Consider the following 27,105-nt stretch of genomic DNA (forward strand, 5'->3'; position numbering starts at 1 on the left):
CTGTTAATCTGTTCAAAGGTTAATATAGCAGACCATTATATAACCATACTAAAGTTCTTACTTGAATCTCACAGGCAAGCACTAGGTTATGAATATAGTAGAAAGCCTCCTCAACTGTCTCTCCAACGGATACTAAGCCATGGTTTCTGAGAATAAGGACCTAGAGAGGCATTGCAAAGAGCGTTAACAGCAATACTGCAAGTATTTTCAGTGAATTAAATATGGATCCATTTAATCTTACTCTTGATTAAAGAGCATAGCTCCCTTCCCTCCCACATTTGTCTTTAATTCTAGCTGTAACTACTGACCTTGCTTTTAGGTCCCAAATTTTTCTGAATAACCACTTTTTCTTCATCATCCACTAAAATACCATGGTAGTCATGATAAGCTATGTCCCCTAGAGAAAGTGCTTCAGGTGAAATTGGCAACAGACCACACTTCATTGCAGAAACCTGAGGAACATTAACACAACTAACTTAATTTCTTGCAAGAGGGAAAAAAAACAAAACTGCAAAAGGTACACATCTGAAACAAAATATAGACAGTTAAATAGGGATAATACATACCAATATATTGAGATGCAAGTATAAGACTACTCTAGATGGCTCCCTAAAGCAAAAGATTTTTTTTTATTTTTTTATTTTTTTATTTTTTTTTACAACTTCCAGATTGGGTACAAAAGTCTCATTGATCTTGGGTCTGACTTAATACAGCTGCTTTTACATGACATGAACGATAGATGTGGAAAAAAAATAAAATCAACTGCATCTTCACATCTCTCATTCCTTTCACTCCAGTCAGTGATTTTTGTTTTTCTCCTCAAAAACAAGAGATGCAGTGACAAACTACAACACACACAGGGAATTCTGCAGCACTACTAAAATTAAGGAACACTGTTAAGACTGTTATACATGACAATTTTAGGAATCTCAGTCTCAAAATGGTTGCATCACTGCTGTTCATCAGTTAAAAAATAAATGAAAATGACAACTTTAAAGTATCTGAGACACTTGGTGACGAAATGATCGAAAAAAAATCAAAGAGGTAGAACTGATTTGTAACCAGTTTTCCTTATGAGTAATATCTAGTTTTAAAAACATATGAGTTTATCCATCTGCGCATCCACGACATTTTTGAGGGAGTGTTAAAGTGTACCTGAAGTTGTGCTACCAGAGCTTTTTGTACTCAGATCACAGAAAAACATGGAAATATTTAAGAAAGTTTTGATAAATTGTGCTTTGCAAAAACAACATGAAGTATATAAAAGATCTTATGATGTAGCGTCAAAATATAGGGTCTTTTGTGGTAAAGGACACACAAACACAATATATGTGCTTTCCAGTTATAGAGCTCAATATATTTGTCTGACCATCTGTGTAACAAACGAATAAGGAGAGTCTGACTGATTTAGACACATATTTGAAGACAGGAGTAGAGGCTTCATGCCCTTCAAAAAGGAAGCAAAACTATGATTAAGGGGGACCCACCTATTTTCCAGTTTGGGTGTGTGTGGGGAAACCGAACACAAACAAAACAGTGTGCTTACCGCTGCCCCTGCTGGAGTGTGAATATGAACAATGCATTTAACATCAGGTCGAGCTGCATAAATTGCAGAGTGCAAAGTAAAACCAGCTTGGTTTACTCCCAGGTTAGTGCTCCCACGATCAACTACATCTCCCTGTATATTGATTTTAACCTGGAAGTGAAAAAAAATTAGTGTAATAACTCAAAACCATCAAAATACTGACTTAATTCAGCATCTACCACTGATACTCTAAAAGCGTTATTTTAACAGGTGTCAAAATGTGCATGAGAGGGCTGTAGGCAGGTGAGTAGGTCCCTGGCTTGAGGTTGAAGCTTGAAATGTTACTACTCTGCACCTGCTTCATCTCACTGCTAGAGGTTACTTACCTCACCATAGCCAGAGCAAAAGAATAGTTTGAAAGCTTCCATTTTGATTCAAAACAAGAAGTCAACCACATTAACTCAAGTTGCCTTCAGCAGCAAGTAAAGAAGATAGATGCTCACAAAATGCTTCTAATGAGCTAGCAGTTATGGGAGTACTGTCTTCAGCTGCTACCATTGTCTCAAAAAGACTATATCTGCACTCTCGGCTACTTATATCATTAAATAATGTCAACTGAATTAGGCATCTGACACAGTATCTTCAAACTGTAACAAGCATTTATGTCTGAAACATAGGATGCTTCCCGCAACAAGCTTTACTCAACAGGCAATGGCTTTCAAGGGTACAATGTGGTTAGCTACCCCGATGAGCTGGCTCCTGTTTACAGCTAGATCAACTGGAGGACACCTGGTGGTGAAGATGTGGAAGAAATCTCTCTCAGAAATGCCTCAGCTGTACCAAAATCAATCATGTTCAATAAAGCTATTTCACACAGGTTACAAACAAAGAAAAGTATTTGCTGGGATTGAACTTAAACAGCTACGAATACACAGAACAGATTCTGCTATTTGTATTTTACAGTTGTGAAAAACAGTAATTGCTTACCAGACTGGAGGCAGTAACTTCACTGTAAAGGAGTCCAAAAGGTACAATGAGGAAGTGTTCCTGCTCAGAATTCACTCTGGCCTAAGGATAAAAGATGAGTAAGAGCTAAGTTATTAGGAATAGTTTATTAAGGCATGTGATAAGGCCCAAAACCATGAAAATTCCTTCCAGTTCTTGAACATGGAATGGGCAAGTATGTCTATAGCATATGCAATTCAACTTTCATGTATGTTATAACAGATAATCAACATACAGCACGCTTAATTAACCCATGTTGAATAGAACCAGATGGTAGGTACATGCCAGAGTCCTTCAGACTGGTGGAAGATTGGTAAAACCTTACATCCTGTGGAAAGGACAACTAGATTACTGTAGATAAAAGGAATTATACTATATGATAAATGCAAAAGTTTTTTTTTTTTTTTTTTTTTTTTTTAAGAAGAGTAAGTTTATACTCCAACTGTATTTATATTCTAGTAAAACAGAAGGTATGAAATACAAGTGTGTGAGAAAATTTAAGAATTTGGCCCACAAATCTAAAACATCTTGATTCTGAGTGGGGTTTCATCACTGACCTTGGTGCCACATGAGATATCTGTGAGTTCATAATACAAAAATAATTCTGACTTCAAAATATTCACAGCCTGGAATGCAACTGTTTCAAGACTGTACAATAAAAAGTATTGGACAATTTTAGGAACCTCCCAACTTAAAAAATAAAAGAGATTCCACAGAATGATTGAAGTCAGAAGGAACTTCTGGAGGTCATTCGGTCCAACCCCCAAGTTTTCCCTTCCCTGACACGCACCTACTTTATGCTCACTTAGGCCTTCTACTACTTGCAACATTAAATACATATGTACTTACACATAGTTCTACAACAGAAAAAAGATTTTTAAAGTAAGTAGTTGACCACTAATCTAAAAGCTTCCAGCACAAATCTGTCTTCCTTTTGACAAGCTGGTAACATGCCATAGCATAAGAGCCTTAAACCGAACCAGCAAGTTCAGGTTAACCCGTACTTATAGGAATCACCAAAATAGTTCTCATTACAGAATTGTAAGTGATCTAAAAAATCTTTTACTTAAGTTACATGCGACAAAAAACAGGCATTACTCAAATGCTCTGAAAGCTAATGAAAGCCTGAACAAAAGATCAACAAGCAGCAACTCACAAATCACCTTACTTTAGGATTAGATCCGATAAACTGCTTGTGCCCTCAAAACAAACCAAGACTCAATAAATGAAGTACATTCTGCTAACCTGTAATCTCAAATTCTGCCTAACCCCGGAGGCACCCAAGCTTACTACACATTGCTTCATTTGACATGAAAGCTCTTCATGCTCTGTAATTCTGCTTCTGTTGTCAGGACTGCACCAGTCTGAACAATTCCACACACAGCCGCTGCCAGTGATTGATAAGGATCCAGAGAAGCAAGATACTCCACCAGCTCCTTGATATGCCCGGATTGGCATGTGCTCTCATATCCTCACAGTTCCTTTCCCCTCTAACACACAGCGTCACACCCCTCACAGAAGGCTGTTGTATCTTTTTTTTAAATTATCCAAGATACACACTGATGACTTTCAACTTCAATGCAATCGCCTAGTAATTAGAGCATCCATTCAAAGAAAAATAAAAGAAAAAAGAAGACCTGGAGTCAAAATCCAGCTCTGCATGAAGCAATAATATCTGCCACGTTCTAAGGAGTGCCTTACTTCCACAATACCATTAAACGTATGTGTATACAGAACAAAGGCGAGACTATTTTGTAAATACTACAACCTTGTTCCACATCAACTTCTGAAGGTAAATTACAGCTCTTAGTCACCTTTCAGGATGCTATTCACTGGAGGAGTCTGTAAAGGCAGTAAAGGAAAAGTTGAACTATGACTTGTGATTGCTGGTGACAAACCACTTCCAAAAAACTTTCCAACACCACTTTGCCCTTTGAAAGCTATCTAAAATACTTTCAGCATCTCATACTCTAAGCATTCTGTCTTCCATCTCAACTGGTAACACATCATCTAACCAGCCTGTGCTGCCCCCTGCCCAGGCCTCTAGGCACACAGCTCTAAACCCATACTCCCAGGCGTGAACATGACACTAGAAAGCCATCTCCAAGCCTGCTTGCTTGGAAGCCTTTTTACTGCATTAACGTTTCTTACAAAATCAATTCTCCTGTCACGTATGAAAAATCAGGGGGTGGCACAGAGTTGTTTACAAGAATCACTATGTTGGATACATTCCCTTAGTGAAGTAACCAAATGGTCTAATCGACACTGCCCTCATCTCATGCCTACCCATATCATTTACAATCTTCATCAGTTCACAGGTAATACACCTTTAAATCTCAAAAAGCAGTAATAATGAAATTACCATATTTCATTCAGATTGCAACAAAAAAAGGAAAATGCAGCAAGGACAACCTCTACTACGTAAAAAAACAATTCAGCTCTGTTAGGGAAACAATCGACTGGGTTGCACACCACAGCTGTGACTTCACTCATGAGACTCATGTTGATCATTCTTCTGGCACATAAAACCTCCTTGATTTGACCCCCTTGTCATTCTTATTATGGATGCCAGCAATTACTCAGTCACAAAGAAAATTGTTGGCACGCAGCATTAAGCTAAGCAGTCCGCTCGTGTTCAGAAATACTAATGGTTTCTTTTTCAAAAAGGTCAGTAGAGAATTTTCAGTAAAATTGAACTGTATGACTAGTGAAAAGATATTTTAGTACTTAGAAAGAAGATGAAGACATCACCTTGCAGAATAATACGTATCGTTAGTCTCGTAGTATCTTAAATGTTTTGAATAAGTCTTTCAGAAACCTTAGGTTTCATCGTAAGAACTTCCATGCACACTCTCTTAAGGCTATTCAGGCTACGGCAGCTGATATCCAAGCTGTTTCAGTTCTTGTTCTTGAGATGCAAAGACTAAATCTCTTCACTGTTATACTGCTTTCAATACCACTTTGCTCCTCTTCCACACAAAGAGAAAATGACCGATGAGGGAGGGAAACAATTCACTTGCACATTAAAACAATTGGTTCAGTTATCTGTTGATTCAATACTCACTGTTATGTGATTGTAAATAAGCTGAGACCAGCCAAAGAGATCTGCTAATCTGTAGAAAGCTGCCAATTTACATCGTAGTAACTTCTCCCCTTTTTCATAAGCAATGGAATCAGAGCCCCTCAGATCATTCACTGGTGTCACCATGCCAAGACCTGAAAAGGAGAAGGGAAGAAAGCACAAGGCAGTTGTGTACAACAGCAGTTAAAACCTAACATTGTTATAGTGGTCTTTCTTACTATTTAATATCAACATGTTAGTCTAAGAAACGGACAGCAAATTTTAATTGCTATAATGTCATAATGCACATGACACGAATCTAACGATAGTCTCTGACACAATCTTGGATAGAGTCCGCATGTTTCCTTCCCTAATATTCATTAGTGCTAAGGGGACAATGAGTTCTTAGCAATTTCCCCCGCCTCAAACTCATGATTGTCTACAAAATGCAACTTTCCATTGATAACAGAGAAGTGTAACCCCAAATACTCCACTTTGAGATATGATTTTGTATTCCTGGAAAGGAGAATTATACATATAACAAGATGCACACAAATTCATTTAATTATGAAAAAATAAGTACAGGCTACACAGAGGAGGAAGATTATGGTAAAGCATTACAAATTCTGTAGGTCTAGTTACAGTCCATTGAAAAATGTGATTTAGAGTAGCTGTGAGAGAGCAGAATCTGCCATGCTACAGTCTGAACTACAGATTACCTCTGGAGCACAGGCAGGGATTTATATTATCCTAAGACAAAACCTGTGTACACAAGCATTTTCACACTTCTAGTTTTTATTACGCTTGCCGACGTCTCTTGTCTATAGCTTTACTTCGCAAAGGAAAGCTGCAAACAGTACTTCAGTGGCAAAAAATAATTAGTTTCTAAAGACCTTCACTGTTACTAAGCTATTAAATGAGTTTAATTTTCCTGGATACAATCAATTTGGTAAACATTAAAATGTTTAAGTTTTCAACTAGTGTTCACTATCAGGCTTACCTTTCAATTAAGGTATTTTGCTTGACGTGGCTTTTGATATGAATTATATACACGAATCCCATTGCATATCAATGTCATTTAGAGACTAATCAATGCATTTTCTGTTTGCAATGCTCCCTTGAGCAGACAGGATAGTATTTAAGCTTCACAGCACATTTCATTGCATTCACACTGTCTTCATTTTAAGCCTTTCAAACAAGAGAATTCAACTATTATATGCTTAGGTGCACTCACTCATGTTTAACGCAGCCATTCCGCCTTGTGGTGCTGCTGGGTAGACATTTGGCACATTTGTTGTCATAAAATCTGCAATCTGCTGTAAAGCCAATAAACCTGTTGGATTCTTCCCCTTCTTAAATTGTTCCTGGATCATGGATTCCAATTCTTCACAAAAAGCCTGGCAACAGGACATGTCATATTGTAAAGCAAACATGAATGAACTTCAACCTTTCATACAGAGCTTCTTTTTAACACTTCAATGGAAGTGTGCTATCTCTCTTCTCCAAAGTAGTTCAGGGCAGTATTACTGGGTGCATGCTGTTACTGCTGCTGTCTGGAGCCCCAGTGATAGGAGTAACTTTTTCTGTAAATGGAAGTGTCAGTATTCTCTCTCATTGAGCCTATTAATATGGATTACTGGAAGAAGGAGAGAGATGTACAACTGACTTAAAAGAACACAAAACCTGAATGGAAAAGTAGCAGAACCCGGAAAGAGAAGAAAAAATATTAGCATGGCTCAGAGGGAACTAAGAGCCAAGGAGATATCCAGAACCACATAGGAATAGCCATGGGATTTTAAAACTATGCTTAAACTAAGGGTCTGTTTATTTCTTTTCTAATTTTTGTTGTTATTGTTTATCTTTGGCAGAAGGAAAACAAGATTTTTACTATTGCTAGTAGATGCTGCTTTTGACAAGAATATTCAAGTTTGTAATAAAAGTATTCCAATAGTTACATTAATCTAAATAAAAGGGGTTGCTTTCACATGAAAACCAGTAAATATAACACTACATCCCTACTCTTAGTGAAGACATGTCACAAAGTGTTTTGTATCTAAAGCTACCCATCAGTTACTACAAAAGGAACAAATTTAATGAGAGCAGCTTTGTTTTGTGCACCCTCTCCAGGAGGAAAACATCTTTAATAGTAAAATTCAAATCATTCACTGCTTATTATTGTGCACCTTTTCTGGAAGGGAAGCATAATATTTCATATCTCAAAATAACCCATAAAAAAACTGAACACAGGGCAGACCTGCCCTGTACAAGCTACTCCTGGAAGAGTTACTTAATTTAAATGCTTACATAAATGCTAAAATACAAAAAATGAAAAAGTGTCTCACTAGGACTAGATGGATGATATGAAAAAAGTGTTGACTGACTGATTATAGACAGAATTCTGAAAGCAAGTCCGAAGCTGCTTCACGTGTAGACATTCAACCAGATAACATGAGAAAATCAGGCTACAGATACTTTAGAGGAAAGGCTAATCAGAAAAAAGTAACACAGGTCTAAGACAACAAACTTCTCCAGTTTTAGAGATATTAAAACAATAGAGATATAATAAATTTATCACTTTAAAGATGTGCATTTTCTTTTCTTACTGGGCTTTGAAGAATCATGGAGACTCTCTTCTTCTGTTCCATCATGTTAAAGTCCTGGCGAAGGTCGGGTGCCATATTTCTCTCTCTCAAATAATCTGGATTATTTTCATCAACTCGATCAAAATACCTCTCTTTATGAGGAGCTGTTGTTGGAGGTGGTGAAGTCACCACCGCTGCACCAGAATCACCATTCATAGTACAATTTTATGGAACCTATGAAGGCGGGATCAAAGAAGAAAAGTAAATAAAACAAGGAAATGATTAAGAATTTCGTATATGTTCTTGTTTCAGAGAAAAAGTTCAAATCCACCTAAAATTAGCACGGCCTCCCAGACATGAAAGCCATGTTTGTGTGGTTGGATAGCAATATTTTAGAGAAAAAGATTTTACGATAAACAACTAGAAAAGTAGGCTAACATATATGCTAAGCCAAATACATTACATGTGTACATGCTACACGAGACCACTACTAGATCTCCCATTTAAACCACTCCTATTTCTTTAAGCTGTCTCCAAAGCTTGATTTTTCACAAGCGTGCAAGTCTTTCAAATCTTGTCACAGTCTATGAGATGGTAACACGCGATGTCTAAACTCACTGTAACTTTTTTTAGTATATAAAGTCATATGGGTATTGTATAAACTAGAATTTAAATCGTTACCAAAAATAGGATATTACATATGCTCATTAATATGAAGAATCAATGCCACCAAAACACGCTCAAATTGCAAACACATTTCTGGAGACAAGCTCAGAAATACTCTACAACCTGAAGCGTGCTTTTTCACAAACGTATTCATTTTGGGTTCCTTCCACAACGTGCCCAACACTACATTAGCATGTGGTTTTTGAATCTGGAAACCACACACACAAACAGAACCTCCACCCACTGGCCACGGCTCATTTCAGTTTCATATGCTATAACAAACAATTGCACATATCTACTAGAAAGCCTGAAAACCTCAGCTGGTATTGCTCAGGGCCTCCTTTCACTCACAAGAATCCCTTTGTGTAACATTAGCCCACTTTTCTTGGCAACATATTATAATATTCCTTCGAAAAAATCCTTTTTGGAAGATTTTGTGAGGCCTACCGCTGACAAGCCGAACAGCAGTTTATTAAAGGTGCCTTGTAACACCTTGAGACTTGGATCTCTGATTCCTGATCATCTGACATACCAAATCATTTTTTTTTTTCCAAAAAAGATTTTCTTTGCATACCACACACGATTAAACAAAACGTGACCAACACAAACTGTACTTCACTGAACTGTAACAAGGATATTCACCGAGGAATGGCTTGCCAGTTCAGCCAACTGCAATTCTGTATGTACGTTACACACAAAATATGCAGAGTTGAAATCCCTCACCATCATGACATTTAGTTACTTTACCAAGAAAATTAGTTACTTTACCAAGAAAACGAGCCAAGAGAAGCTGGTAGGTCTTCTGGAGGTACACGAAGAGATAAAGTGAATGAAGCAGCAGCATCTAGCTCCCCGTCCCAGTAAGACAGAACAGACTCATTTCAGTAACAGTGATTTAGACCAGGGGTGGAGACAGGCAGGAAAACCCCAATTTAAACAGCCAGTTTCATTATGTACCTTCAGTTTTGCAAAGCTTAGTAGTGTCAAAATCTGCTAATATTGCCAACTTACTACAACTCCTTCCGCTATGCAATGGGAGAGACTGTACATATCTTCATTAAGTAATGAAGAATCTTCTACAGGTTATATCAAGTAAATATTGAGGCATGTCTCTATTTTACTGTTTTGAAGTTTTCCTTAGTTACTTGTCGTGAACTGTACTTGCTTGTAAATTAGGAATCTATTTGCATATTTATTAGCTAAAACCACCTCAGACATGGATGCACACACAAGAGGAAAGTTTACACGTTACTCTGAAACACAAAATATCTTAAAATCGCTGCAGTGAGGAAAGCGATCTGCTTCAAGACTTCACAATCAGTAGATCTCATCCTCTTTAATTCTTCCACTAGAAAATAAGCCTGCCTGCTGTTTCAAAACCCACCTAGTTTCTTATTTTGGAATGAGCAAATCACTGAACTGTGCCAGCTGAATACAGTGGGTAACAGAAAAGCCTTTTTCTTGAATCTGCAGAAGAGAACGCTGTTATAAAAATCTGCGAGCTCTTAAACACTCGGGTGTCAGATGCTCAGGGCTTTAGTGGTTTCCACTAGCTGAGTTGCTAAACGCAGGCACCCCTGCACTGTTTCAAGTCCAAGCTTTAAAACACTCAGGTTTTCATTTATTTTTTTAAGCAGCCATGAACACATCTTTATTATAGTCACACTTCTTTTAATTATTGGCTTTCCTCCTCCCAGGAGGAAATACAGGGCATAGCCAGAAGAAATAATGTTTTCATCCAGACAAAAAGCCTTTTGAGGACTTGGATGCAGGAAGTTTTAGACAAGCAAAGTTGTAAGCAAGCAGCCGCCCCTCCATTGCCAGCTCCAGGTCCCCAGCACCCACCCTCCACATCCTGCTCCCCTGCACCACCTCCCGTCTGTGCCAGTTGTCCTTTTGCACCCAGAATGGCTTCCCAAGAGCCACCACCACTTCCTACAACCCCTCGAGTTCTATTATCAGTTCTAATCTTCTATGACCTTTTTTTTTTTGTTGTTGTTGTTGCTAAAGCACAGCTCGCACCTCACCACCCGCTGCTCACCACACACAGTAAGAGAGGTCAGAAGTGGTGCCCGGGCAAGGCTGCTGCTCTTTACTCTCACACTGGAAAGGAGCTGGTCCCAACAGCCTTGCACAGGCGATACCAAAATAGGACCACAGCACCTCGCTAAAGCTGTGTTACTCCTTCACCTTGTCTAAAACGGCATTTGAGAAGGTCCTGGAAAGCTCTTACTGTTTCAGCACTAGCTAGTGGCAGTAATTTAACAGGAAATTCAGTGTTTAATGTTAAGTGGTCCTTCCATAACTGAGGTTAAATCTCCGTTCCATAGCTGAGTTCTATAGATACTTACAATTAACGGCATCCCACCCCTCCGTGTGGTCTTGCAGTCAACTGTTTTAACATAACTTTAACAGTAATTGTCAATTTCCATGTCTGTCAACTGCTGCTGCTGATAAAGGGTTTTGCATTAGAAACAGACCTGTTGGACATTTTACACAAGCTATCAAAATTTGTTTATTAATTTCCTCTGAGCCCCTTTGAGAGTAAGGCAAGATGGACTCTCCCGTAAGAACTTTAATAAGACAAACCATAAATAAAATGAATCTCAACAGTTGAGCTGAGCACACGCTGGGAAGTAAGAAACCGCAATGCCAATGGACTTCTTGCCACAATAACTGTTTTTAATGCGAGAGCCTTCTCTAACGTAACGGTGTCAGTGAAACCACACCCTTAACTGAAAAGCCATGGCTGCAAGATGTAAGCGCGTACAAAGCCCTCCTTTTGGGAGCAGCGACTTTCAAACAGAGAGACTTATCGGAGGAAGCAGCATCCATAGCTGGGGAAAGAAATCCATGAAATTCACATCACAGCTTACAATAACCGAAGCAATTAGACCCATTCTTCTAATAGGCACGTACATAAACACTACAGACTTCAAACACACACTGCATCAAATGAGAAGCACCGAGCCAACTCACAGCACATGGTATTTATCATCACTGTGTGCATGTGCACATGTGTGCTATACACAGGCTGGTTGTGAAATCATTCTTGTTTGGAAAACAGCTTTATAAAAACTACAGTGCACTTGCAGATAATGAGCAGTGTTTATGACAAGAGGCTGAAATTATTAATACTTAGGATTACTTTTATCCTTCCAAATTATCTTATAACCCACGAAAGTTCCATTACAATGCACCTACGAGGAAGCAGTGTTAGGGAGCTTAATTTAAACAAGAGAAGAAAGGTTTACAAAACGAACAGCACAAAATGGATTCTGTTAACATGCAGAAAGAAGAAAAATATCTCAACCTTTTAAACAGCTTTCATTCCCCAATACTCAATAAGGAGAATTAAATGATGCACATTTAGTTAACTAATTAAATTGGTAAGACACTGAGTAACAGCCGATTAGAATCTACTATAACTGAAGGGCACATAAAAAAACAACACCTTACATCTAAAAAAAAATACATAAAACAATTTTCAAAGCCATAGTAGATTTGGGATGAGATCTCACTGTCGTTCAGAAACACATTTAAAACTTTAAAACAAACATTAAATTCATGTAATTCCTGGAAGTTGGGAAAGGACCAGCTAACCATATTTCTTGGAGGAAACGATGCTGCAGTCACTTAAAGGTTGGTGGGTTTTTGTTCTTGCGGTGGGAGTATTGTGAAGGTTGTTTTTTTTTTTTTTTTTTTTTTTTTTTTTTTTTTTGTCTTTTTTGCCATTTCCTAAACTCCCCCAATCACAAACTGCAATTGCAATTGGTTATTTTTTGCTCCTCCACACCCAGAGGAAAAGAATTTTTGCTTTAGGCTGTAGTTGGCTGGGACTCGACCTAATCTAAGGGCTCGCTGCCACCAAGGGACAGACCACACCTCTTCACACCAACGCAGCTTCAAGTCTGCTGAGGCTGATTCAGAATAAAAATACACTCAGAGAAGCAAGGAGGAGGTTGTGTCAAGATGACAAGGGAACCCAGAAGACTTCTAAGAAATTTTCAAAAATACTGCCAGCTCTAAGACAGCACATGCAAGAAGTAAAAGAGAACCCCCCCCCCCAACCCAAAAAAAAAAAAGAAATAACTGTAGGGTGTGGATTTTGTTGTTGTTTTTAAAGTCTAGGAGAGTTATCTGATCAAAACCTCGCAGAATCAAGTAATTTCAGAGAACAGAAAAAAAAAATCCACCAAAATCCTGTTCCCTTCTCGGTGGCTTCCAAGTCCTATGTACGAAATGCCATGTGAACAAAACGTACGGCTGGGAGCTTGTGCAGAAGTGTGAAACGGATCAGCAGCACACTGCTCAGCTGAGAGCAGCCCTTACAATTTCAGGCAACAAACTGACAACAAAAACTGAAGGAGCCCATTCCCAGCACACAAAGCTTGAGAGACCTATTTTGACAGCAATATAGTAATTTGCTTTGTATCCCCTTTTTTCAACAACTTATCTCCTCTCATGCCAGAACTATGCCCCAGAGACCTACCAAAGGGAAACAAGCTTTGACAAGAAGTTCCTGGAGAAGGGACAAGTTAGAATAACAAACCCGTTTTCTTGACTTTTGCGCAAGCAGCAGTCTTTGTGGAGTACAACTTCGCTGAAAGCAACGTTAAGACAGGTAGTGTGCTGGTACGGGGAGAGAGCTCTGTGTTGGGTACGAGGAGATGGGGACAGAAGTGTGAGGAGTGTGTTTACAGCCCAGAAAAGGGAGGCTGGGGGATGGCACAGGGCTGTGGGATGGAGCGGGGAGGTGACAGGAGGGAACACGGGGATGTGCTGCTGCAGGCAGCGAGGCCCCTGGACACCAAACGGTGGGGAGGCAGCAGGGGAGCAGAGCGCCCATCCCCAGGAAATCATTTGGTATCTATAAAAAAAAAAAAAAAAAAAGCGCAGATTTTTGTTCCCAGCACCCAATATTCTGGTACTTCCTGGATTTTTATTTTCCCAAGTTTCCTTTACTTTAGAATAAAATTTCATCTTGCTCCTTGAAAAAATTATGACCACTGGCTAATAGGGAAATACATTATTCATTATTTGCACTACAGTTTCCTTCATTTTCAGTAAGAACATTTTGGCACCGATGACATTGGGTTTGTTCTTTCCATTTCAAATGTTTCCTACTGAACTTTTAAAAGGAGAAGTTGGCACTGACTTAGGAAGTCTACAAACAAAGAAAGTAAATCATGACTGTACTACTTAACAGACAACGTACTTTACATCATGAACAACCAGATTCTTCTTTTTCTTTTTCCTTTTGAACCAAACGTTCCCAGCTCATGCATCTTCAAAGTTTCCCCTGCTCTTTGTTTTCATACAGGAAGAGACTAGTTCACAAAAAGGAACACTTCTTTATCTTGTACTCAGTGAAGGCACCATCAGCTTGCTTACCAAGAGAGATGCTGCGAGTTAAGTACTGAACTCCTTAAACAGAGAGAAAAAACAACTATGAGCTTATTTCACTAAAAGTACTGCATTTCTATTTCATATTGGTAACATCGTGCCATAGAATCTGTAACAGCAGTTCAAGAAACAAGCAGGGTTAGAGAAAAGGCAAAGAAAAAATTAGACCGAGTTACAAAAAAACTTACTTGAAAAGCATCTACTTTGTCCTTTATTTTTTGCAATTAGTTCAAATTTTCCCCCTTCTCCAAAAAAATGAAATCAAAGGACTAGCACAGTGGGCAGTGAGTGATCACAAGGTTACGTTACCGAACTGGAAAAAGTTAATTTGGGTGAGCTTGAGACCTCAAACCATACAAACCAGAGAACATATATATATTTTTTAAACACAGTATTACCTTCTCTACTGATGGCTATCAAAATTCCTTATTATTTCCAACATTTACATTAAAAGCAACCTCTCTGAATGGTTTAGAACAAACAATAAAACCAGAAATCTACAGACGAAATATTTATGAAGGGTAAGAATCTATTTAACAGAATTATCATGATGACACGATAGTTGCAGGCCTTTTACCATATAAAATATCAAATTGCTTTTGCATTGCCAAAAACGTTTCAACTTTCCTTTGTTTAAAGAACCAATGATGATAAATAAGAAACATTTTATTATGACCATATACTTTGTATTACAAGTCTTCCCTTAACTGGTATCCTGAGCATACAGGAAAATAACCCCTATTTCAAACAGGAACAGTAACCTACAGTCTGTCAAAAAAAAAAAAAAACAGCCTGGTAATTATGTAATTTAAGAAACACAACATCAGAACCTGCTTTTGGCATCTGGCTGATAATCAGGTTTTCTGGGCTGTTAAGAGCACACTGCAGAAGCCACAGGTAAAGCAGGGCACCGCGTGCATCTGGTTCCACATTCCAGATGTCATCTAGCTCTGCTGAAGTGGCATAAGGCCACCTCAAATTTATGCCAGAATTTGGGTGGGCAGATTCAGCTGGAATATTGTTTAATTACTTCTAAGTTCTGCAAGTTCAAGGTATCTGCTCAGAAAACATAATTCGGTCATTTCAAAGAAAAGAGGAAAAACCAGTGGTGAAACCACTGGCTACCCTCCCCTTTGGCTCTTGATGGCCATTTTGATATTAAACCCTAACAATGTAGTCATGTGTGATATGGGATTCTGTGGATGAAGCAGACAAGCTACCCAGGACATTTCACCCCGCTTCTTAGTGACTGAGCAGCTCCACCTGCTCCCAGAGTAGGGCCAGCATTACCTTATCCGCCATCCCAAACGAATGGCATGCTGCCGAACAACGCTGTGTGGCTATTAGCAGCTTTATGCTGAAAACCTGAGTTCTAATTTGAAGAAGCTGCTCAAGTAAAAGCCACAGAGAATTAGCTAATTAAGAGTATAATACCACAAAACTCAACTGAACCCAGCTAATGCAAAGGAATATAACCCAAGTAAAAATCAAGGCAGAATTACTCGGTGCTGAGAAGGCAAGATCTGAATTCAGGAGCTATCATAAGTCACTACTAGGAGTTGCAAAGATAATGCTGTGGCCAGGTGGCTTGCTGTAAACCAAGAGTAGCATCCCTTACCTTCAAGGAAAGAAGAATGCTACTAGGACATTATTTCTAGTCCTCCTACACAGACATCAAAGAAGCCATGAACTACTACTGAGGTCAAGGGCTACAAAAAGGATCTAGAGGGTAAAAGACTAATTTAGAAAGATGAGTGGCTTGACCTGTTTGGTTAAGATTTTGCTTAAGATTTAAATGCTTAAGAGCAAGCATCATGCACATTCAGCCTTGAATCAAGACGAAGCTCCCTAACCACATACACCGGAATACTGCATCAATAACTTTGCTTTCCAACCCTTTTTAAAATGCAAGCTTTCATCTAGCTTCCAGAATACCTTTTACTATGCCTGTGCTGAGATCGAAGTCCCGTCTGGTTCGGAAATCGATGAATCTGCTTTCTTTCTTAGGCTACGGGAAAAAATACAGTTCCCACACGCACAATATGCTCGTGTTATTTGCAGCTTCCAAAGCACTTCTAGCACTTTTTTTTTTTTTAAATAGCACCTTCCTCTGATGGTAGGTTGGTGACAGCTGGAGGCTGAATGTCAGACAGAAGGCACAAGTACTCAGAGACAGTACCAAAAATCCTCCTTAATCCTTCTCCTATGCTCAGGACTGATCAGACTGGCAAGCAGGACAAACTTTCTATCAGATCCGATAGGTATCTTTTTTTTTTTTAAATGATCTTCTGCAACGTGAGGAGCAAATCCCCCATCAGAATAATTCAGGCTCAACTTACCTAACAAGCTTCAGCGACCAAAACTATGCGCACTCCTCAACACCTCACTGTCTGCTTCAATGCATTTAGCAGTTTAGTTCAGTGAAAGGAAATTCCTTAGTTTACTTTATTTTTTAACATCTGTCTTATGTTTAACAGCGTGTAGAATAAATGGAGTTGCACTAGACACAAGGCCTCTGTATGGCTCACTGACAAAGCTATAAAATTTGGTGAACAGAAGCAGTGGTGACAGGTATTTTTCCCAATTTTTTTTTCATCTTCTAATCGTGCAGGAAGCATCTGAAGCCAAAACAATGTAAATTCAAATATTTTCCACTATTAGTATTGGTGGATGGTGGCAACACCAGGAAACTACTGCATGTTTACTTCTGCCATCAGGCTCACGAGCCCATCCAAATAAAGAGGTTTAACCCAAATACTGCTTATTTTTAGGTTTCTGTGAACCCACATGCACTTCCCAAGCCTCGTATTAAATTCACCAGTAAGCCAGCGCCCTCAGAGTTTTGAGCACAGGTCAAATCAGAGCAGCAGCTTTCCCAAGGGCAGGGCCCCGGCTTGATCTACTGAGTACTTAAAAAGCCTGAGACAAACTGATCAGCACGTCTGACGCCAGAATGAACACTGGTCTCAAGCTGAAGTTATAGATCTGTTAGGCTTCAAATTCCAAAGATGTGTTTGTTGAAAACACAAAGCATACAGCAGTTTCTCAGTGAAACAGCTGAAATTGGTTGAAACAAAAACAAGATATTTGATTTGACAATGTAATAAAATTGGATTAAAAAATTCTACCATTTTCACACACACATTTGAAATCAGAACCTCCCAACAAACCCCAGATGAAGATCTCCAACTTGCTAGTGGCATTCAATGCACCCACCAGGAAGAAAAGCCCCCTGCTTACAGAGAGGTGCGACTCACCCGCGACCAAGCTACTGCTACTCCGCCAAGCAGCGAGTTCGAGGAGATGCAGCCATGGCACCAGAAGCTTTAGAAAGAACCAAGATCCAGCGCCGGACCTAGCAAAACCTTGTCCTTGATGCTACTGTCCATCAATAACTTGGGGATTCTTCTGATACAGAGCAGAGCAGAGGCTCTCCCCTGCTGCAGAGGAGCGGCTGCAGCGCTGCAGGAGAAGCACGGAGCTCATAAGCAGCTTTGTGAGAGGGCAGCAGGCTCAAGGGCTCATTTGAACACAGGACACGGTGCGAGTTGCGAGCTCACTGCAAGTGCCCTAGGTGCAAAGACAAAGGGAAGGAACAGCTTTCTTCCTCCCTCCAGATTTTCCGCTGACCTGAAGGTTCAGAAAAATAACCAAAATGACCAAGGCCCCTCTGCTACACAGGATGAGGGCAGCAGCCTTGTGGCACTTTTCCTATAAGGTTTTACAAGGAATATCTTCCAGCGGTATTACCCATCCAGTCCTACTCCTTTTTTGTTTTTCTCTAAGCAAAGGAGGGTGGACATTCGAAAATGAGACACAAAAACCTACCTGTACAAAAATGTTTGTTAATTTTGAAAATGGGTATGTCAGATCAGTGTCTTGGAGAAAGAAAGCAAACCAACACTCCCCACCCACACACCCAATGCTATCCTAGATATAAAAGAGGAAATCTCGGTTTTAAAATTTAAGTGACTGCAGCCATCCAGCACTGTTGAAACACCCAGAACTTACGCTTTCACAAAGCCCTGTGAATAACAAGAGCTTTTACGAATAACAAAAAACACAAAACCCATTTCTGCAGAGGAATGTAAGTACTTCCCTGATGTCTTAAAAACACGATAAATTTCAGTGACTGGAAATATTCACATCTGAAATATCAGTGTTATGATGCATAAGGGATCAACTGAAGTGCAGCAGTGCTCAGGCTAAGTGGCCCCATTTTGGGCAGGATCCAGCTATTTTCATATAGGCTGAATAGTGAGGAATGAGATTTCTGAACTGTGCTGGCAATAAGCAGAAGAATGGCATTTAGCCTTTTGAACTGTTCTGCAAAAATAACTTTTAACGGGATAGTTAGATTACATCTCACATCTTTATTTATTTATTTATGGGAGAAAGAACAGTAGGTACAGTCATCTCCCCTCAGCATACAGAGGAAACATGGCTCTGGACTTACTGCAGCCAAGATTTCACTTCATTCAAACGAGTTATTTCGTGGTGTGGGTAGTTTATTGCTTGTTTGTTTGTTTTAAATAATTTCTGGTTAAAGCCTGAAAGCCTCTCACAAACCAGAATGAAGAATCCTTTGACTGCCCCCGGAACAAAAGACCTCCTGGGATAAATCTTTAAAGGGATCAGATATAACAAAAAAGACCAGGTCATGGAGCCCATTTTTGTTTTAAATATTGATAATGTCAGCTCAAATTTAAGTGCACTGCCTTCCAAGGACTCAATTCAGCCACAGCAACTAGAGCTGTCTTACAGTCTGTTATATACTCCATAGTTTGGGTACGCAAACTCCTTAACACAGTAACAGCCCACAGACCCGCCCAATTACCCACGGACATTTTTGAGCAAAACCCCTCAGGCATACTTCTCAATTTTGCCTCTTGCATGGAAAATACAGTATGTTAAGAAAAATTTAGAGTTTACTCTTACTGTCATTAAGAGGCCCAAACTGGAATTTTCAAAGAAGGGGAGAGGAATAGATTCTGTGGGGTTTTAAATTATGATGCATCTAATTTGGAGACGTGACTTAAATTTGAATAAGTACACAAATACAAAAGGTTTTTTTTTTTTAAATAAGGAAGTCTATGAAATATTTAGAATTCTAAAAACCAAGCACGTGAATTAGCAGATTCTGATTTACTGTTGATTCTGATCGCATAGACACACAGAATCTAGAGATTTATAAAACAGTTCTGCAGAAAAAGGATTGCAAAATCAAAAATATTCTAGTCAACTTCTTCACTCACCAGAAGTTATTAAACCTCAATAACAGCAGTTACATAAGCTCTTACACATCCTGATTGAAAGACAAGAGGTTCTTATTAAGGCAAGGCCAAGCTAAAATCCCATAAGCATATCAGTTTTGCTTTCAAGGCTGAAATAAAGTATTAGCATGGTCCCTACTTATTACAATAAAGAATAGTGCCATGAACATTACAGTGTAATAAATAATATCTATTTTCTTATGCTAAGAAATCCCATTTCCTAATTCTCCTGTTGTTCTAAACCCCTGCTTTAAGTTACACAGACTTGAAAAAAATTTAACTTCCCTATCAATCAACAGCACTAATTCAATTTGCAGAGAATTTGACATACACACACGCACTTTTGGTTTTTTAAGAGCTTATCCTTCAACATGCAATTTACATCTGAATTAGAGGTACACTAAAACATCTTTTTTATACAATATCCCACTTTTATTAGAGGATTTGCGAAGCAATGACATCATCAAACTCAAGCATGCTACTCAACATTATGTAATAAACTCCAATAAAAAAAATCAACACTAAGAAAGTTATAGGCAATTACTGTAGCTGCTCTGGAAGGCTGAGAAGGACGAAGAGGCTGAGTAACAGCGTGCCACCATTTGGCAACAGAGCTGTGAGACACCAAGGAACAGCATGTCTCAGTTCATGATTAATACAGCTATTAACGTTGGAGATCCTGCAGCAAATGCCCCCAAGAAAAAACGAAAATCCTACTTTATGAGACTGGCAGGTTGAGATCTTCAGGAAGAACCACCTGAATATGCATGACGTGCGTGAATTCAGCCATTTCATTCAGCCATTTTCTGGCAGAGAACTCAAGTAACTCAGGAATTACTACAGCGATTAAAGTGTGTGCAGCATTACACTGGAACCAACAGGCTTGGTAGGGAAGCAGCACAGGCATTGCTGACGGGTGTGTTACTTGCTTAAGATAAAAGAGGGCAAATCAAAGCACCCAAATGAGGTTGAGGCTAGTATGAACGCTGGAGATTTCACGTAGGTTGAGATCAGGCAGGTAAATGTTCATGAATTTCTCATGCACGTTCACCTGAGGCACTCCCCAGTTCTTTTAAACCACTTCCAGGTTTTGCTGGGGCAGCAAGGGAAGGCCAGAAATCCTCATCAATTCTGAGTCCAACTTAGTCTTTGGTACAGTAAAACTGCATGGAATTTCAAAAGCCTAGATGCAGAAGGAAACAAATAGCTTTGTTTCAGATACCATAAACTGCACATCAACTTGACACAATTTCACATACTTTAAAATTTATACTTCTCTGAGAACACCAGTCTGAGTATCTTGCTGTAGTAAACTTTCTAACATGTCCAGAATTTGGAGAACGCAAATCTAAGTTGAATTTTGAAGTACACATTCCATGTAAGGCTTTTTAATAGCACTTCCACATGAAAACTAATCTGAAATGCAAGTCTTTGGTATGTATCGTCATCCTATTTCCAAGTCAGCTAACAGCCAAGCTTATTTAAATTCAAAACGCTCCTTTACAAGGAGGTGAATCAGACATTTCTGATTCCTTCATGCAAATGAGAAAGTTTGGGAAGACAGACAAAGTGGTTTGCATTGTTCTTCATCCACCCTGAACCGAACATTTCTGAGCATCATTGAAAATGCTCATATCCTCTAAGAGGGATGTTAACACCATCTTCAGAAAAGTATTAGAAGTGACAGCAAGACAGAGTTCATTCCAAAATGGGATGAAGTTTCCAAATCCAAGAGCATGGTTTTTTTTTTTTTTTCTGTCTGAGGATGGTCTTAACAGCTTTAATCTAAAGATTAAAGACGTGTTAAGCATGGACAAACATCTTACCGGAACTCATTTTCCTGTATTAGATTGCCATTTGTTCCACACGAGGAAACAAGATGTCAAGACACCCTCATCAACTCTATTTTAGGAGCAACTCATTCCTGTTTTTCTTTTTCCCAGGGGAGCGTGAATGTGCTCCCCACCCCAAAATTATGCAGTCATGTTTCCTACTCCTGGGTGAACCTCAAGGGTCAAAGCACACCCCCACGGCAACAGAAGAAACACCCCGAGCAAACAGCCCTCCTCATCATGCTGTCACCCTCGCCAAGCAACTATTGCACAACGGAGCGCGGCTGCATGAAGTCCTGAGTCTGCATAATGTTGCTTTATCTTCCAGCTGAGATTGTCACTATCAGGTGGAAACCATGAGAGAGAAAGAGAGGGATGTGGCAAAGTATTTACTTTGCTCTTTGGGGTTTCAGAATTACATCTGGGGAGAAGTGCAGTAATCCAGTTTCTCCGGTTACTGTGTATCATGCCAACACAGGGGTAGCGGCCATTCTAGCAAAGTTACCTCCAGAGTCACAAACACAAGCACCTGCAAAAGCCCAGGCTTCATCATTTCAGGAAGCCTGAGCACTCTCACTCCTTTCCTAGGACTATTTCTTTGTTTTTGAACAAGGATCATTTTTTAATCTCCATATGGTTACATCACTCAGCCGAAGACTCAACCAAGTAAAGAACAACCAAGGTACAGAAAGAACACGCACAAACTGTGGCAAAAAAGAGATTGTTTTCACTGCATGAGGATAAGGATGAAAGCAAGCCTGATACTGGCTCGATTACTGCAGTGGCTGTAGAGCCTCACACACCACCATCTAGTAAGTAGGCAAACCAGCTCATACTCTGCTCTGCTGCTTACATAGCAACCCATTCATAACGTCTGCCTTCGCTCAAGAAGCCAAGCTGGCAGCAGTTACACGAGGGCTCTGGTTCCAAACACCCAGACCGAGACCCTTTGGGACTGACAGCAGCTTCCGTGCTGGCAGCTTTCAGAGAACCAGTCCTAAGCACCAAGAATTGCTCTCTCAGAGCTCAGCCCCCAACATGACGGCAAGACAGAGTTGTACACTGACCCTTAGCAGCTGAAACATCCAAAGGTCCCAGGAGTTTTGCACGGGTATACGCCATTTTACAAAACTCAACTACAACCATTACCAAACCCAAGAGAACAAAACTCAACTGGGCATTCTGTTTGCTGAATTCAGGTCCCATTGTGAACATGAAAGGTTCCTGTTCGACATATACCCATGGTTCTAGATGAAACTCAACACTATGCCCCATAAAGACTAACATCTTTAGACAGGGATTGATAATATGGAGATTAATGGTAAGAAATTCATGTTTCTACACATCTGTCTTATTTTTGGTTGCTTAAAAACAACTCCACTGACCACCATAATGTTATTGTTGATTTTTATTCAGACCCCTATCCAAGTGACTCCTCTTCTACCCATGGACAGAATGTCTCATTATCACAGAACGGTTTGGGTTGGAAGGGACCTTAAAGCCCATCCAATTCCAGCCTCCTGCCATGGGCAAGGACACCTCCTACTAGACCAGGTTGCCCAAAAACCCATCCAGCCTGGCCTCTATCTTTCAACACCACTCCTGCCACCAACAGCTGGAAGACTTCTAACAATACAGTAAAAACGCCCTTCTCACACCTGCCTGTTTACCTAGTTGTAACCAAACATCTTCCCCATTGTGCCCTAAAAATCACACCTAGCCAGCATGGGGCTTATAATCCTAGGAACAGAAATTCAAGTTCAACCAGTGAACATCAACAATACGCAGGTGTTAAATCAGCTGGGAGTCAGACAATGACTGTGAATAATTTGCACTCTAGCTGTCAAATGAACTTTTTCTAGCAACCCTACTGCCCCTATTTTACTGCTGAAATATGTATGTACCGCTCTTTCAGGTTCATTGAAAGGTTACTCGCATCAGAAATTGCAAAACCCAGGGAAACGCACGCAGTACTCCAAGCTGGGGTTCTACGCCTGGCTTTTCCAGCTATTGCCCTGACAGCACGCAGCCAGACACATGCCAGAAGCTTCTGCCCATGTGAAGTCCAATGAGTCTCAAAAAACCTAAAAAGCTGATGAGCAGCTTTCCGAGGAGAGTGAAAACAACTGTGTGAAATGAAACCAATCACTTACACTAGAGCCGTACTGTGACATTTGTTTTAAAACAGCATTATTTTAAATGCAGAAACACCTACACAAATCTTTGTTTCCATATTGATTTTATTTTTTTAAAGTATATCACGCTTTCTCAGGAGCATGCTTATTTTCAAACTCTTCCTTGACTTTACTCTGAGCCGACAACTCCTTGCGTGAGCTGGGTATCACAGCATGGTGGGCAACTTGTGAACAAGCCCCTGACCCAAACTCACAATCGGAGCCAGTTAGGAGAAGCTCTTACCCATAGGTACACCTGATTTCCACAGGGTTCAACATGTCAGTATCCTTAAATGTGTACTAAGCCACAAGCAATTCCCGCTTCAGAGCTGCTCAGTAACAGAGCATTCAATGAAGCTTAGGAAATCCAACAGAAATGCTATAAAAATGACTTGTACACATGATAAATTACATTTACTGTCCCATTTTTAACATGAAAACATTACCTGCCAAGACACCAGTATCTTCTATCACATCTCTCCCAGAAGCCCTCCACAAGAGACAGTTTGTACAGGTCATTCAACTTCAGCTACCTTGAGCCCAGAAATTATTAGCTTCAAACTTATTTTGGTTTTGTTACAAACAAATACAAGCCTTCCACTTGTAGTGCTTAAGCATTAAGCCTGCTGCTAACTTAGCCAACTGCCCACTATTATTTCCAGCCGCGCCAATTTCATAAGGAAGAGACCAAAACTTTGTCTAAGAGGGCAGAAATTGCCAAATTCAGGCAAACGGGTGATTTAACTTTTCAAACATCCTGATTACCCATGGCCAGTCCTGCAGTTTTAATAACAGCCTAACACTCACACTCATCTGCCGTGGTTTTTTGATTTCTGCTTTAGACCATGAAAAAAATACATGCGTTGTATTTTAACATTCTTCGTAAAACTGATATAAAACGTGTAACCTTAGTTTGCACTGTGTTAAACCCTTGAATGTAACAACACCTCATTGCAGCAAGTCCCATGGGCTAATACAGAATGTGACTTCACAAAAACAGTGTTTGAAATATATTATCTGTAAAAATCATAGTGAAAATCCTCTGTGTAATGTAATCCAGATTTTTAAAGCTGTTTCTGCCCTTACGGTATCAATTTATTTTTCTCATCTGTCTTCTCTGAACTAAACCAAACTTGACTTTCTCTCCTGACTTGTATTTGCCCACTGCATTATTTCCTATGGGTTCCAGATCTCACCACAGAATTTCAGGGATCTATCAGCTAACAATGGACCAGGAAATACTTCAAATAATTTTTCTTCCCTTTAACCTGATGCACCTTTATAAACATCGTTAAAAAAAAAATCAGATGGTTTTATGAAGTTGTTCAGTGACACACGAGCAGTACCTCACTCACTGAAATTATTCTCATTTCAAGTGTTATCATCCTTACCCCGATCTTTCTGTGTCAGCCTCAACTTCCTGCTCTTTTCTAGTCACAAGCAACCTATACAATCCTGTCACCACAAACTTCATTTGTTCCAGTTTTATAGATCTCTAATAATAATATCAAAAGAAATTAATGATAACAGAATCTGAACAGTCCATTATCTGGTCATTGCACCATATACCCTTATTGCAAATTTATTATGTATAGGTAACACTGCCTCCAGCAACTATTCCTTAGTATTTTTCACAGGGAAACAAACAAGTCTCGAAAGGGATATACACTCACGCTTCTCTGGAAAAACAGAAGACATTTTTCTGATTTATCCTCCAAAGACAAAACTGCACACCAAAATGCATCTTTACTTCATCAGACAGTTAAGACTTTATACTGCTGGTGTGTAATTTGCAGTGGTTATAAGGCACGGTGCCCACATGGAAAATATACCTCAAAGAATACTTCAAAAAAAAAAAAAAAAGCCAAACAACAAAACCCAACAACCAATGTGTGTCATCAGCTAGCTTAAGACAATAGCTTTCAAAAAAAGTGACAACTCTTACATGAAACAAAAAAAGAAAATGCCAAATCTGAATATGCTGCTGATAATACAAAATATCCCAACATTGACTGCATCACTTACAGAACTAGCCATAGCATAGGCCATATCTGCAGAGGATGCTAGCGCAGATGATTCAATAAAAGATTATTTCAGTGCAAGAAAACTGAGCAATATTCAGCTTTAATTCCAGCAAGTAAGCTATAGAAATCAAAAAAATGCATATAAAGACAAAGCTTTTTCTAGTCTCCAGTGTTTAACAGCATATTTTAGTTAAAGAAATTACTTGGTTCAACAGTAGCAGCAAACTATTAAGCTTCCAGTGTCGTAGTCATTAAGCCATCAGTTTTTTCAGTAATTATTTCTATTACTACTATCACTCCAAGGGAGTAGGATTACTTGTTTTCATCTCAAACTTTTTCAGTTACCAAGAGAAATTGTATACCATCTAACTGAAAAACGTACTTTAAGAAAGAACAAAATGTCAAGATGATCAACTCTTATAAGCTTCTTAGTGTTCGTATATTAATACGTTCTTTGGAAATACAAATATTCCTAAACGTATTCTGCTCACTGAAAGAGCTGCAGCGCATCTGCTGAGTCATCCACTCTTTGGACACTACTGCCAAACAGTTTCAGACTTAAATTGGGCTTTATTTTCTTTTATTATCTGAGTCTGTCTCTAGTTTACATATTTAACAGTAAATGACACTGCAGAACGTCTAAATAAAGCAAGTTAAATACAATCTTAACGATGTTCAGGTAATAGGAAACATTTCCACACACCTGGTGATCTTAAATACTATCGATCAACTTTCAAAATTTTAACTATCAAACCTTATTTCCTTAAAGATTCGCTTTTGGGCTCTAACATTAACACTGAAACATACAAAGTGTCCATGATGTTACGCCTATGCAATTATTTACCATTAATATTAATCATTACGTGTGAACACAGCAATTCAAATTAATAAGATTTAGTTCTCCATCTTAGACATTGGTTCTGAAAACATTAAAATACCATTAAATCTGCGAATAAAGAAAACAAACCATTTAGAGCACGCAGATAGGACAAACACTTGCTAGATACTGCTTTGGCACTTGCACCTAAAATCAACAGGAAATTCGGCTAACAGCTGAAGGGAAGTCAATAACACATTAAGCAGAGTCAGGAAGGAACCTTTCAAACATCATTAAATTTCTATCCTGTCCTAAGCAAACTACTTTCCACGCTTGAACATCCTTCCAAAGTGAAGCTTTCTAGATGAACATTCAGAGAAAATATTTCAAATAGAAAAATTAATATAAAGCAGAGAACGTACTTCTGCCTCAGTCCTTGTTCCTATAAAAATCATATCCAATAACACTGCTGATATAGACAAAACAATGGTAAAGATGAGCGTTTACAAGTTCTCTCCAGGGTCTGAAATACCTCAGGAGAATTAAAGTATGATTTACTGTGTCATAACTGAAAAAAATTAGAAGAATATTGTAACCTCAGGCGCCATTAATTCCCCAATTTGCCAATTAGTGCCCTTCTGTTAGGAAGGGAGGAAGCAGCAGAACAGTTTTCTTTGCAAGTCTCCTGTAAAACCACGGATCCTATGCTGTGCAGAGCTATGGGAGTGTCTCTCGTTAGT

At 39.2% G+C, this 27,105-nt stretch overlaps 1 protein-coding gene across 15 annotated transcripts in view; it reads right to left on the reverse strand.

Moving 5' to 3' along the window:
• ADD1 (adducin 1) overlaps window positions 1-27,105 on the reverse strand; it is a 60,722-nt gene that overhangs the window by 22,637 nt on the left and 10,980 nt on the right. For 11 of the 15 annotated variants that reach the window (XM_035547209.2, XM_035547211.2, XM_035547212.2 and 8 more), the window contains exons 2-8: window positions 8,195-8,407; window positions 6,826-6,988; window positions 5,595-5,746; window positions 2,513-2,593; window positions 1,547-1,696; window positions 309-452; window positions 62-160 (exon numbers count right to left, since the gene is read on the reverse strand). In XM_035547209.2, the coding sequence (XP_035403102.1) occupies window positions 62-160; window positions 309-452; window positions 1,547-1,696; window positions 2,513-2,593; window positions 5,595-5,746; window positions 6,826-6,988; window positions 8,195-8,389 (984 nt within the window). In that variant the 5' untranslated portion in view covers window positions 8,390-8,407. Of the gene's footprint in view, window positions 1-61; window positions 161-308; window positions 453-1,546; window positions 1,697-2,512; window positions 2,594-5,594; window positions 5,747-6,825; window positions 6,989-8,194; window positions 8,408-14,057; window positions 14,267-27,105 lie in introns of those variants that run through there. The other 4 variants (XM_050710469.1, XM_050710470.1, XM_050710472.1 and 1 more) reach the window with 2 other exon arrangements.

The sequence above is a fragment of the Cygnus atratus genome, chromosome 4 (genome assembly GCF_013377495.2).
Source record: "Cygnus atratus isolate AKBS03 ecotype Queensland, Australia chromosome 4, CAtr_DNAZoo_HiC_assembly, whole genome shotgun sequence".
In the NCBI taxonomy this organism is placed as follows: domain Eukaryota; kingdom Metazoa; phylum Chordata; class Aves; order Anseriformes; family Anatidae; genus Cygnus; species Cygnus atratus.